Source organism: Talpa occidentalis, unplaced genomic scaffold, assembly GCF_014898055.3.
Source record: "Talpa occidentalis isolate TD23 unplaced genomic scaffold, MPIMG_talOcc4v2.1 talOcc4.16, whole genome shotgun sequence".
NCBI lineage: Eukaryota > Metazoa > Chordata > Mammalia > Eulipotyphla > Talpidae > Talpa > Talpa occidentalis.
Genome location: NW_023601653.1, coordinates 36,188,367 through 36,202,967, shown reverse-complemented (window position 1 = coordinate 36,202,967; position 14,601 = coordinate 36,188,367). Strand labels below are relative to the sequence as shown.

At 34.2% G+C, this 14,601-nt stretch overlaps 1 protein-coding gene and 1 non-coding gene across 6 annotated transcripts in view; one reads left to right on the top strand and one right to left on the bottom strand.

Moving 5' to 3' along the window:
- RAP1B (RAP1B, member of RAS oncogene family) overlaps positions 1-14,601 on the top strand; it is a 34,206-nt gene that overhangs the window by 11,171 nt on the left and 8,434 nt on the right. For 2 of the 5 annotated variants that reach the window (XM_037514025.1, XM_037514027.1), the window contains exons 2-3: positions 13,223-13,305; positions 14,229-14,297. In XM_037514025.1, the coding sequence (XP_037369922.1) occupies positions 13,249-13,305; positions 14,229-14,297 (126 nt within the window). In that variant the 5' untranslated portion in view covers positions 13,223-13,248. Of the gene's footprint in view, positions 1-5,233; positions 5,296-11,366; positions 11,547-13,222; positions 13,306-14,228; positions 14,298-14,601 lie in introns of all 5 variants that reach the window. The other 3 variants (XM_037514026.2, XM_054696239.1, XM_037514028.2) reach the window with 3 other exon arrangements.
- On the bottom strand, positions 221-327 carry LOC119248549 (U6 spliceosomal RNA). The gene has a single exon (XR_005125972.1). It is a non-coding gene; the product is annotated as a U6 spliceosomal RNA (small nuclear RNA).

Sequence of the window (14,601 nt, the reverse complement as noted above, 5' to 3'; positions counted from 1 at the left end):
TACCTAGGAGTGCAATTGCTGGATCATATAGAAGCGCCATCTTTAGCAGGTTGAGGAATCTCCACACAGCTTTCCATAGGTTTGCACTCCTACCAGCAGTGCAGGAGAGTTCCTTTTTTCTCCATATCCTCGTCAACATTTGTTGTAGCTAGTTTTTTTAATATGTGCCATTAAAAATATAGAACATTTGTTGTAGCTAGTTTTTTTAATATGTGCCATTAAAAATATGGAATGCTTCACAAATTTGCATATCATTCTTGCGCAGGGGCCATGCTAGTCTTCTCTGTATCATTCCAATTTTAGTATATGTGCTGCCAAAGCAAACACTAGCCAGAGTTTCTTGATAGGCTTTCAGTAAGATACCATGCTGTTTGTCTTACTGATATGGTTTCTATGAATCATTCTATTTATAAATATGTATATTATAGCTATAATATGGTACATATAATATGCTATGGGTAATATGTGTAAATATACTATGTATAAGTGATATATATATGTATACATATACCATTGACGTTTGAACAATATGGGTTTGAGCTGTATGGGTCCACTTATAAAACATTTATTTGTAGGGGCCTCCCCGGTGGCGCAGCGGTTGAGCGCTGGATTGCAAAGATGGCCACGGCCTCTGCGGCGCCGGTTCGATTCCAGGCTGCTCTTGGCCACTGGAGGAGGGTCCCACATGGCGCGCAGACCTCACCTGCCGCCCGCTGCTCCCCTCAGCAGTGTACTTCGGTCCTTCTGTCTGTTCTGCTCCCCGCTCTGGCTCTGGTGAATTCTTTCACCCTCCCGCGCTTCCAACTGTACCCAGTGCATGTATAAACAAAAACAAACAAACAAAACAAATAAATAAAACATGCCTCTATTAAAAAAAAAAAAAAAAAACATTTATTTGTAAACCGTGGCCTAAATTTGTGGTATTGATAAACCCATAATAGTACTGTAAATGTAAATGTATTTCCTTGTGATTTTTTTTAAACATTTTCTTTTTGTTAACTTACTTTATTGGACTTTGTTAGCAGTAAGACCTCCCCTTAACAAAGACCATTAGTAGTTAGGTTTTGGTTATATGAGAACTTTCATTTTGCAGGGATGGGTGCCCCTGACCACCCTCACACAAACACACACACAGTTCAAGGATCAGTTGTAATTGTGAAGAACACAGGAGATTAAAATAGGAATATTAACAGGACTAAAATAATCTCCATTTTAAAATACTTGATATTGACTAGTTTGGAGGTTAAGCAGTAATATGAAATGAAATATTTTTTGTAATCATTTATTCCTTCTCTAAGTGGAAGATTCTATAATTTTAATTCTGAATTTAGCCTTATGTTAAAAATGAACCGTAAAATTGTTTTAAAATGTTCCTTCTTCCTTATGGAAGGCAATATATTGTAAAATCTTAAGTCTGGTTTTTTTTAAATGTTTGCGACATTCTTGCATTCGTGAAAGCAGGTGTACTTTCTTCTGGAATCATTTCCCTTAATTTGAATTCTAATTTATCTGCTACAGACTAAAGTGCCACACATCTATACCTTTGTCCCAGCAGCTCACAGACTAAGAATATTTGCTTGAAATACATTGAAGCAGATATTTTCCCTAACTAGTGAGAATATCTCTTGGTTAATATAGTTATCTCATTCTGCAACCTGTTCAGCAAACATTAGAGTGCCTTTGTGTTGTTTTTTGTTTTTTTTAAAGATTTATATACTTATACAAGAACCCGGGTACAGGCCAGATGTGCGGGTGGGTGAGAGGATTCACCAGAGACAGAGCGGGAAGCAGAGCAGGCAGACTGACGAAATACACTGCTGAGGGGAACAGATCTGTGGCACCATGTGGGACCCTCGCCTGCCGGCCAGTATCAAACCAACACCACAGAGGCTGTGGACAGCTTCACAGCGCTGCACTCAACCACCTGCACCACCAGGGGAGGCCCTAAAGTACCTTTGATTTTAGTGTTAAATTCTAGAATGTCCAATTCAGACTTGGAGAAGATGTGATTTCAGCTGGGAACATAGAAAAACATCTGGTTAGCCTTCTTACTCTTCATGTTGGTTATCCCTTAAAGTTGTGGTGTTTCTTTTCTGTGTCTTGGGGAAACTAAGGCATTAAGTATGAGTTATTACTAAAGAGTCTGATTTCTGGAGACCTGAGGAACAACAGAGACCTCCTTTTCTGTACTAAATTTGGGGTACCCTTATTTAGGAGCAAAAAGACGAATAAGGTGGTCTCTGGTGGACTGTGACCTTTCTTTGCTAGGAATCTAGGGCTTAGGACCTTAAGAAGGAAAAGAGATATTATCAGTCTTTCAGGAACAATTTTAAAAACTTACTCCCACTATGATGAGAGATGTCACTGCTGACCACTGGTCCAGTATCACTTAACTTTCCTAGGCTTCTGGGTCTTCAGATTCAAATTTGATCTGACCTTGAGACTTTCCATCCCACTATTCCCAGCAGTATCCCACCCCATACCCAGTTACATCCTGTCATGTCAGGGTATGCACCATATGATCCAGACATCTAACAGAAACATGGTATTTGACTAAAAATACCTTATTATCTGGATGTGTGTGTTCACATTACTTTTAGAGAAACTCGCTGCTGTACTGAAAAGACAAAGACCTAAATACATCTTGCTTTAAACAGAAAATGAAAATGCCAGGTACTGGCTCGAAGCTCTGGCACAAGTACTTGATGTAGGTAGATCCAGCCAGCAAAGTCTTTTTCTAAAATAATCTGAAGGAAAACTTTGCAGAGGCCTGGTGGCATGAATGCTTTAATGTTAAACTGTTTATTAATTAATCATTTTCAGAATCAGAGTAAGATTTAAGAGATCAGATTTAGCTTCAGAGATAAAAATGGAAAAAAAAATGTGCTTAACCAGGATGCCCTTCTTTTCATTTTTTATCTGCAAAGAGCTTGATGGAGTTCTTGGATATGTAGGGGACTTACCTTCTTGCCCTAGGTTACCCTGTTAACACTTCATCCTCACAAATGATTTTAAACAATTGAATCTGTTGACTTAAGTGAATAAGGTGCCTGTTGAATAAATGTTCTAAAAATGAGGGACATTAGTTATGCCAGAACCAAAATTATTGGCCTATTCTCAGTGGTTCAGGTTTTGTGTGAATGTTATTTGCATATTGTTTTGCTGCTAATTCACTTTGTAAAGCTATCAGACAACGTTTTTGTTTAGAACAGTATTCTATAGCAGATTTCAGACATTTTCAGAGTTTTTAATCCTGTTTCTTCTCCCAAACCAAAGTACACCTTGATGATTCAGAACTGTACTCTTTCTCTTGGAGTCCCATGTTGAGTTAATATTTGTGCAAAAACCATGATTGCCATCGCTGAATTAGTAAGGAAAAATGTATCCTTATCTCTACTGTCTTTATGGTAGGTATCAGCAAATTTTTTCTGTAGTGGGCCAGATGATAAACATTTTAGACAAAATGGTATCTGTCACAGCCACTGAAATCTGCCATTGTAGTATTGGTTGTAGTATAAGGTTGTCACAGACTAAGAATAATAATGCTTGAAATACATTAAAGCAGATGTTTTCCCTAACTAATGAGAATATCTCATTAGTAACTATAAGCTTCAGTTGCATAGCTGTAGTCCTACAAAACTTTATTAATTAAAAAAAAAAAAAAAGCACACACAGCAAGTGGGATTTGACCTGAGGGTTATAATTTGCCAACCCCAGCTTGAGGGCAAGAAAGTGAATGGCTTTGACTCACTCAACAAATAATTATGTACAGTGTGTATTCTAGGCTTTGTATTAATGTTGGTTGTGCAGCAATTAACAATACACAGGTCCCTTGAATGTAAGATATTTAAACCTTAATTGATTATTTTGGTGCATATGGGCAAATCCAAAGCTGCTTTTTTGAAGAAAAATATGGCTTGCCTCAGTACATCTGCCTCAAGTGAGATCATGTAAATACCTTAAATGCCATGTTCTGTGGTTAGTAGTATTTACTAAAAGTAATCTCAATATGCTTTAGATATCAAAATTAACGTCCTGTTACAAAAAATAGGGAACAGGCCTCTCCTGTGGCGCAGCAGGTTGAGTGCCACGCTGTGAAGCTGTCCGCAGCCTCTGCAGCACGGGTTCAATTCCCCACCTGTCAGGGAGAAACCCACATGGTGCTGCAAACCTTTCCTGTCTTGCCTGCTACTGCTCCCCTCAGCATTGTCTTCAGTCCATCTGCCTGTTCTGCTTCCCGCTCTCTCTGGTGAATTCTTTCACCCTCCCATGCCTCTGACCTGTTCCCCAATTCTTGTATAAGTAAATAAAATCTTTAAAAGAAAAAAAAGGGGGGGGAACCTAAGATGTGTGCCTGCACATAGTAGGCTCTGAGTATTCATACAGTGTTGTAGAATAAAACTGAAAATTTTCAGTTTTGGTAACTATTTTTTTGTCATTCTCTTGCAGTTTCTTTCCCCTGTGAGTAAATTTTGTCTGATCTCTTATTTTTGGTTTTCATCATTTCATTATGAGTTTTTGTTGTAAACGTACTCAGGCATTTTAAAAGTAGACCATATATTCATTTAAAAAGTACCTTAAGTTTTTCAGTATGAGTATGTTTTACTTTAAATTGTCCAGTATTGTTGCTTTCAAAATGAGTCAGGACTCTTGACCAATACACAGAGTTCTTGCTGTTTTAATTTTCTTAATGCTTTGTATTCTGAGATCCAGACAGGGCTTTCTTCTGTAGTCTAATCATATTCTTCCATTTTGCTGCCTTTGTTAACATTTCTCTTTTCCCTAGTTTATTCATGCCTATTGAAATACTGTAACTTTTATTCATTTGCCACCTTCTGTATAAGTCTGTTTCTGATCTGTCTTCTGGGTTTTTATAGTATTTTTGTTTCTCATGATATTTTTCCATATTTTTATGTCTCATATTTTCTACAAAACTGTAAGCTTCTTGAGAGCAAGTATGCTTTGTTTATCTTTACAACCTCCGCAGTGACTGCATTAATGCATATTCAATTACTAATTAAAGGTGCATTTTTTTCCTAATTAAGCAAGGGACAGTGTTCCTACATGAGAAATGTCCTTGGACTTTCATACAAATGAGAAAACTCTTGTGAAAAAACAGTGACACTAATAAAAGCTATATAGATACTGTATGTTACCATAAATGCCCACACTTGGCTCTTGTGCTAAGTGCTACACATAGTTTTGTTTTTAACTTCCATATGTTTTATTTCAGAGAAGAGTTTGATACAGTTGTGAAAAAAGATGAGCTGTGTAGTACACCAAAATATTTGCAAGGTATTTTCTAAACCTTCATAGTTTAGAAAGTTTTCTAAGCTTTCATAGACATCTTTAAAATAATGAGACATGAAAGGAAGCAAATTCCTGGCAAATAGATTCTACCTGAGAAGATGTATGTGTGTCATGTCATATAAATCAGAGCACATAATTGCTGAGGATTCTCTAATTCTAAGTATGTAATTTAAAATAAATGACTTCTAAAAAGTCTTACAAATTTCGTCATTAGTATATCCATACTAGGATATAAACTATTCTTGGGACATGCACTGTGTCTTTTGGTATTATTGGAAAAAAGCCATTAAAAACATTGGTACATTATATCAAAAAGGGTATTAAAGCCATGTTCTCTCCCCCCCCCCACATACCCCTTTTTGCTTCCTTCCATTTTGTAGTAATTAAAATTTAACAAACCGCATGGGACTGTGTGAAATAATAATGGTGTCCCTAATTTGATTATTGGCTAAAATAGACTCCTCTGGGGTGTTTTGCCTGGTTATACTCTCATTATTTTCCTTATTTTAAGAATGTGAATAGAGTTCTTTTGATGTTATTTTAGCTTTTTATGGTTTCTTTTGACCAGCTTATGCAATGTGCACTGATACTTCAATGAAATCCTAGACCACATTATTTAGAAAAATTACTGACTTTGAAGTGAGTATATTCAACATATATAGTCCTATATAGAAATAGAAATATTGGGATGAGGGAAAGATAAAAAAATGAAACTTTTATATTAAAGTTGAGTAAGAATGGTGTCCTTATCACAGAAGTAGAGAATCCACACTTTGCTTATAGTTTTGGTTGGTTGGTGGTAGATATTTTTTTTTTTTTCCCAAGTAGATCTTATAAGAATGTGAGGAAAACACTGGTACTATTGTCAACATACCATCTATTCTTAAGAGTCAAGCAAATCTAAAATTTTTACTGCTCTGTTTACTAAAAGCTTCAGGTATAGGGAGAAAGGAGCAAGTCCAAAGTCACAAGTGTAGGGTAAACGATTTTTATGTTACTGGTTTATGTTTATATTTCTGTTCGTTAAAGCTGGCAAAAGACACCATCAGAGTTCTTTTCATTAAGCTTTACAACTAAAACTTTAAAACAAAGATGAGATTTGTAATCATCGAAATAAATTACATATTTTAGGTTAGTAAGCCCAAAATACTGATTCAAACAAATTGCACATTGTGCATTTAAAATCTTGCTGAACAGATCATTTTCATTCTATGTCTGGAATGTTTTGAACCAGTCAATGAGCATTTCTTTCTATACTTTAAGAATTAAGGATGCTATTACTATGTCCATACCAGTCTGTTTTTTATTCCATTATCTCATTGTCTTTAAGGCCTGTTCCAAAAGATTAGATATCTACTAAACCAGATCTGTTATTCTTAGGCTCCCCCATCTGATTTAATCACTTCACTAATCATCTGTTTGATCATGCTGCATTTTATTTTTCATTCCTTACCCATTTAGTCACTGCGTTCTCTTGATTCTGACGTAAATTTCTCAAATATACCTCCTCTATGTTCCTAAAGTTCTAAATTAACAAAGCAAACTCTGGTATAAAATACTCATATTTGGATTTTGTTGTTTTTTACTTTTCTGGGATGCCCTACCTCTTTTCCTTCACAATTAAGACTATAAAATTGTTAATCTGGTCATTGAAATTTAAGTGTAATAATAAATTGTTTCCCTTTATATTTGCCTCTGGTATTCCCTTTTTTCTATGTGAGCTATGGTGAGGGTCCTTATAAGGTAATGGAGTGGAGATAATGAAATTAATTCTAGAGATGGTCAAGGTAGAATGATTCAGACTTGGAAATGAAATGAAGAGAGAAGCAGCAGTGACAACTCCCACACTGGTATACAGTTTTGTGCAGCATAGTAAAGTACAGAAGAGTATAGTATGCTTTAGGTAAATAGCTAGATGGGATTGGAAAAATAGCAAACGTTTACATTTTGCTACTACTCATTGTGCTAAACATGTTGAATAAGATGTTATTTCATTTGAACCTTAAGAACAATTAGATACTGTTAGTTCCATTTTCAGATGAGAAAATGAAGCACAGGTTAAATAACAATGCCCCAGATCACTTAGCTAATATGTATTAAAACTGGGTTCCTGATCCAGGAAAGTATATCTAAAGCCTGTGCTCTTAACTGTTATATTTTCCTCTTTTTTTTTTTTTTTTTATCATTTTCTGAACTTAAAATTTAGTTAACAAAGAGGGATGTGTGTGTGTGTGTCTGATTGTGATATAGCAGATAATAAAGGTAATGTCCATATTTGGACCTAAATTATGTTTGGAGGACAGAAGATCTTTGTATGCCTATACAATTTACAAGCTAGAGCTGAAAAGATTAAAAAATAAAAGCAAGTTAATTTTTAGGTCAAGTCAGAAGAACTCTTGGGAGCAGGGAAGAGTTTTATACACATCAGTGTTTTGGAGACTTCTGATAGAAACTAGTAAACCCACATTGTTTCTTCTTGCCTGCTTTTGAAACACTGGAATCTTTTTGCAGTTGTTTACTTAACTACCTTGCTCATCTGTTGACATGATTGGAAATTATTAAGACACTGGTTCTGCCTTTGTTAGATTTCTGACAAATTGTTATACTCTGGTTATTGTATGATACCAGAGATGTGATCAAGTACTAAATGGAAAGGTACATACATGGTCAGAATGAAGCAAATGCTGTAATTTGATAGTTTGTGAATCTGTGCTTAACTAGATTTAGAAATCTAGTTCACAGAGAAGACCTTGGCAGAAAAGGAGTTTTAACAGCTTTCTGTTTTGTAGTTTCCTGTTAGAAGTTCTATTTTTATAAGAGAGCATGAGAGTTTGGATCTCTTGTTTATTCTTTCAGTGATGATTTTTAAGTCTGCTCTGAAATTTTTATTTTATCATGTGTCCAACAAATTAGTACCAGGTTCTGACATTTGAATTAGTTAATTTTATTTGCAAGTGAGACGAGAACACAGTAGTCCTCTTTAGCTGTTAAAATACTACTTAGGGAGTTGGAGGCGGAAAGGAGAAATCAAGTTATCTTCTTTTCCAGAAAGTGTTCAGTGGGAGAAGTGATGTCATTTGACTTCAGGAACCAGTAGTTAAGTGTTTTTACTTAGCCCTTTATTTATAATTTAAGATCACAGAATTTCAAACTGGCAAAAGAGATGGGGGGGAGGGTTAAACTAAACAACTTGAAGAGAGGAAAATTGCTTGAGTAACTAATGTTTTGGAAAATTTTAATATGACTATAGCTATTTGGAGACCTTTAACATAATATTTTAATGGAAAGGACTTTTATTTTTTAAATTTTGAGTATCACTTTTGAAGAGTTTGAGTCTTAACATAATCTGCTTTTCATATTGAGGATGATTTGAAGAATAAATTATATAAGGTGAGAGCATTTGTCTTTAATACTAAAAGTTGCTTTTAATACTATTCCTGCTCCAGAGCATTTTATTTTCTATTGTAATTACAATTTCTATGGGGCAAGTAATTTTATGTCAATAATTGATGTGAATTTAAATGGCAATTTACCTATAAAAGGTGACTTCTAGTGATGTTTAAAAAAATCCAAATAGTTCTTTCCTTTGCAAGAAATGAACTATCAGTATTTAACTAGTTATCTTTTATTCAACAGATATTTCTAGACTAAATAGTGGACAAAGTTTTGTTCTTAAATTTAGCCAGATAACTTCGTAATTTACTGATAATGAGCTGGTCACATTTGATTAAGGAAAGTCTCTAAAATTAATGTCAGTTGGTTACTGATTTCATCTTCTTAAGATAGGCTAGCTCAGGATAGCTCTGTGTCATTTGAATATGTCTAGCATTTCAAAATGATGCGTGAATCAATTTATTTTCAAGATAATCATGATGCAGACTTTTTCAAGATATCCTTAAAACAAATTTTGTTACTGGATTAATATGAACTTAATTCCATTGCTCTGTTGATGTGTTGTTTTGCCTGAATAAAATTAAATCAGTCTTTTTAAATAGTTATACACTTTAATGTTTTATTGGTCAACCTGGTGATACTTGGTTACCTGGTTCACATTTTTTGCATATTTAGTATATAGACTTTTTCCTTGCAGCCATTTATTTTATATTGTATTTGTTAATGTTCATAATCAAAGTATATAATCCCCTGTTCAGTTAGTCTCTTCATTTGTAGTGATAGTTGACAAGAAATAGATCTCATGCTCATGCCCTTAACCTAAAATTAGTTCCTAAAAAGACTGTACAAAGTATCTTGGGCTAGCTTGCCAGAAGGAAAGGCAAAATGAGGAATCCCTTTGCATCTTTCTTGGGTTGAATGCTTAATAGTGTTATTAAATTTTCCCAATTTTGAGCAGCCTATCAAATGAGGAGATTGTCCTTTTAAAGTTCTTTCCATATATAATTCTTTAAAACTTGGTATATATAATAAAACCATAATAATACATTTTACAATTGAAAGGGACCTTAGAGATCATCTAGTCTACAAGTTAAAACTGTGGCCCAGAGTCCAAATCTCCATGTCTAAAATAGATTTTTTTGCACTATATTTACAATTTTAAGAATTTAAATGACTTTATCTGTATAAGCATTCACTCTACTTGGCCACCATCCACACCATTCCCTACTACTAACGTCTTGCTGTTTTTACCTGGTTGATATATGGTCTCAGTGTTCACTACTTATTCTCCCTTCCTCCTTCATTTTGCAGACAAAGACCCTAGAAGTCGAGAAAGTGATTTATCTCAAATTATATAACTAAAAAAATAAGAACCAAGCCTCTTATATCTCAAGATAATGTTCCTTTTTATAGCCATTGCCTTCTCTTAGAAAACAAGATAGTATATAATCAAGTCCTAAAATGTTTGGTGTAGGCCTGTCAGAAAAGGCAGCAATCACGGTAGGCTGAGGTAGGTAGTGAAGAATACTGCAGACATGTTTCTTTGACACTGCCCTCGTAAGGACTGTTTGCTAGTCAGGAACATTCTATCTTGATCTATATGTTATTCTTGCTAAATACTGGGGAGGAAATTAAGGATATCCTTTTGTATAGAACTGGCAAAGGAAGTCACTGAGTGACTTATATTGAATAACAGTATAGGGCTAATAACAGGTTCCTCCAGAAATTTCATTTATGCCGCTGTTACAGGGGAAGAAGGGAGATTGAAGCCATGAACTCCCAGAAGATCCTAAAAAAAACTCAGTGCCTCTCCCAGATTAAAATTTAATTTTAGCCATAAATTAATTGGCACATTTCTCCTCCATACTTGTTGAAAACAGGATTTACTATCTATCCATTGAAAGGACTTTTTGTGCACTGAACTGTATATACTGTGAGCTATGTATGCATTTACCCTAAGAGAAGTCATCCATAACCACACTGTACAATACAATTCGTCCATTACCATACTATCTCCCTTAACTTGCTTTTTTTCCCTCCATAGTGCTTATCACATGACGTAATTTATATTTTTGTCTCCTCACTCCCATTGTAAACTCTTAGAAACAGGGTCTTTTGTTTCCAACTTTATTCCTGTTGCCTAGAACAGTGCCTAGCATATCCTAGGCACTCATTATATAGTAATGTGGAATGTTGAGTGCTGTATTACAGTAAACTTGATAGAATATATCATTTATTAGATTTCCTTTGTTAATCCTCAAGTTCTACACTATTCTTTGCTAGGCTTTTTTATTTCACCAGTGATTTTTATATTATTCTTATAGCTTATAATTAGGGTTAGTAATATCTGAAGTTGTGTCTTCACTGAGTCTTAGTGAGAGATTCTATGTAATAGAGAATGGTGGATAATTGAATCAATTGTTTGCCTTTTTGATACGTACTTTTATATAATGAGTACATTTAGTCTAGAACTTTACTAAATTTTCTTTGACTTATAAGTGTTCAGAATTTTCTGTCCCGAATCATCATAGCATCTATTATTATTTTCTATCTTTGTAAAATTGCTAGTTAATAATTTCTTATTGATGAAATACTGTCTTTGATAAATTTACTTAATGTAGAATGTGATTGTGTCTGTTTCCCTCAATTTTCATTTCATACAGTTGTGATGCAGACACTGAAACCTAAATTTGGAAGGAACCCTAAGAGGTTTTAAAGTCTTTCCATGATGTCATTGCTGTGATTTTTCTTTGAGACCACAATTAAACTTCTTAAATTAATCCAAAGAACCAATGCAGGCAAAGAAGCCTAAGTCTATAAAGAAATGGAGAAAGTTGTAGAAGGTAATAAAAACAACGTTTTAAATGAGTAAACAGGGGGCCCATGTATTTTGCAGCAAATATATCAAAATATGAGAGCTATAAGTTACTTTGCTCAGAGTTTGTTGTTCTCACATATTTTAGGTGATTTATATAGTTAACTAAAAACAGGATTCTTTAAATGTAAATGTAATACCCAAAATTGCCCCCAAAATAATTCTATTCAAAATAAACAAGTATTTATGCATTTGAATAAATAATATAAAAAATTGTTTAGGCTTTTAACAGTAGTGAAATTTTCAGAGTTTTGATAGATCTTTACAAATTTAATTGGTTTTCTTTAATCTTATATTGTTGAAGCAATGTGAATCATGTTTCACATTTATAATTCTGTTAAGTGATATGTGTAGAAGTTGTACTTTCTTGCTGATGAAGTATAAGTGAGAAGCAGCACTGATGCTGACACTCCTGAATTCATTTTGTATATATGCTATGTTCTCGTGTGTTTAACTGAAAGAAAATGAGGATTTGGGAGACCCTAATTAATTAATAAGTTGGTTAGTTAATAGATTGAGGTAAATAATCCTATATTTGCAGATTAACATATAGGCATATTACTTTCATTAGCTGAATAAATGTCTTTAAACCCGTTCTGGTAATTACTTGTTACTCTGACTAAGGAACTGTCATTTTTGTTATTAAGGTTTACTTTAGTACCATGATAACTGAGCAGTTGTTTTTTCCTAGAAGAGTGGGAGCTTTCCATTCTCATGTTACCCCCAATTCTAGGAAGGATCTTCTCTATCTCTAATAAACTGAAATTGTATAATGCTAAGCCTTGGATGGATTGTTTATTTTGTTTGGATTTCCATTATTTCATCATTTTGAATACATAAGACTTTTTCAGTTCAGGCACTTATTTTCTTAAATCTTGCCTCTGATTCCTGTGTTCAGGCTTTGTACCTCTGTGTTTAACTCTGTTACCATTCATGTATCCCAGGGTGAGCTTTTTTTTTGGTGTGTGTGTGTCATATAGTAAATATTTGAGGCTTTGTGGACTAAATGACCTCTGTTATAACTACTTAATTTTGCTATTACAGCACTATAGCAATGGCAGACAGTACATAGATGAAAGGGTGTTGCTATATTTCAGTATAAAACAGGTGGTGGGCTAGATTTGTTTGCAACCCTATGGTATTCATCTTTAGTAGATTATTAGCTCAATGAAGGCAGGAATTTTTGTTTTGTTCATTGGGTGTAACCCTGTACTTAGTAAGCACTCAAGGATACAGATGATTCATGAAATGTTTGTGGTGGTTTTGTGTTACTGTTTTGGGTGGTTTCTGAGAAAAGGTGGGTAAACATGTAAGTCATTGCTGTCTTGTAACTAATAGAATACCCCTCAGTGCTGTTTTTCCAGCCTTTTTTCTCCTCATCCCTTTTTCTTAATAGATATTTTGTTCTAAGTTGAATTTAGGATTGTACTGAAAATCACATCTGTAATTCTGCAATTTACTTCTACCTCTGGTATACTATAAAGAGTCCTACCAGTAGCATCCTTTAGTAAATCAGCTTATGAGGAATGCTCTCCATATTTGTGTAGTATAGTAATCATTTCAAATAAATCAACTTGATTGAATGTCTTATTTATATAAGCACATGAATACAAAAATATTAAGAATTTCTTTTTCTTTAATAAGGTACTAGCTTTTGACAAATTTGCACCATGCGTGAGTATAAGCTGGTGGTTCTTGGCTCAGGAGGCGTTGGAAAATCTGCTCTGGTAAGTCATTGTCCCTGACTAAGCTGTACACTCCAAGATACGTTATTTTTGTTGAGTTTCAGGTTTTGATTATTTGTCTTCATTTAATTGTTAAGGTGAAATTCCATAATGATTTTAGTAGCACTATCATGTTTTTTTCCTGTAATTTTAGTCAACTTTTAGTTACATCTGGGTAGATCATATTCTCAGGAACACTGATTCCAGACTGACTGAAATATGTCGGTATACAGTTTGGAATACGCACAGAGGATGAGAGGAGGGTATTAAATGTGTGTCTGCATTTCAGAGCTAGAAGGGAATGAATTTGGGACTTTCATTGTGAGTTGACTTATACTGGTATTCTATGTTACTATCCAACAAAGCTTATTTAAAAATAAAACCTTTTTCAAATGATAGATTTGTATAGTTTTTACATTATTTTTGTGTGTTTTCTGTATCAAAGAATAGTAAGAAAGATGACGCAACTTGACGTATGGAAGGGGGGGTGAGTAGGAAGAAGTTTGGTCAGAGTTTAGCAAAGCCCCAAAGACCGTCTTATTTAGAAGTGGGCATCTAGCACAAAACATGGCATAGCTGCTTTCCCAAAATATGTCCATAGTAATGGGGAAGTGTCCTGAGTGTGCATGTTGTATGCACTCAGAAATTAAATTAATTTCAAATTTAAGCTCTTAAGACTGAATGAGATGTTTGTAACAATTTAAACATGATCCCTAAATTTAGAATGACCTAATAAGAAACCTAATTGTTACTTTAAAAAAAAAAAACTATATGGTAATTTTCTCAGCAAATACGTTCAGGTGTGATATTGGTTATGATTTTTCATCAGTGGCATAACTCCCTGTGTGAAATCAGTAGTTGAAAATGTACAGATTTGGATTTGTTCTTTTTAGAAATATAATAAATAGTATGTTGATTTTTTTCAGACTGTACAGTTTGTCCAAGGAATTTTTGTTGAAAAATATGATCCTACAATAGAAGATTCTTATAGAAAGGTATGTTACTTTAGAAAATCTTTTGCTTTTGACTTCTTATAGATACTTGCTTTTGGGTTTATCATTATTGAATGTTGTATACAGAAGTAGGATGAAAGAGCTGACTTAATTTATAAAATTGGTGGGGATAGTTTACACTTGATTATTTCTTGGTATTATGTATTTACCAGTTCATGAGAATCTTAATCACTTATATTTCCCCATCCCCATCCATCCATCCATCAGTCTATATTTATTTCTCTCATTCTCTGAGAAAATGTTAAGTTGTATCCTAACTCCGAAATTGTAATTTGACAATCAGACT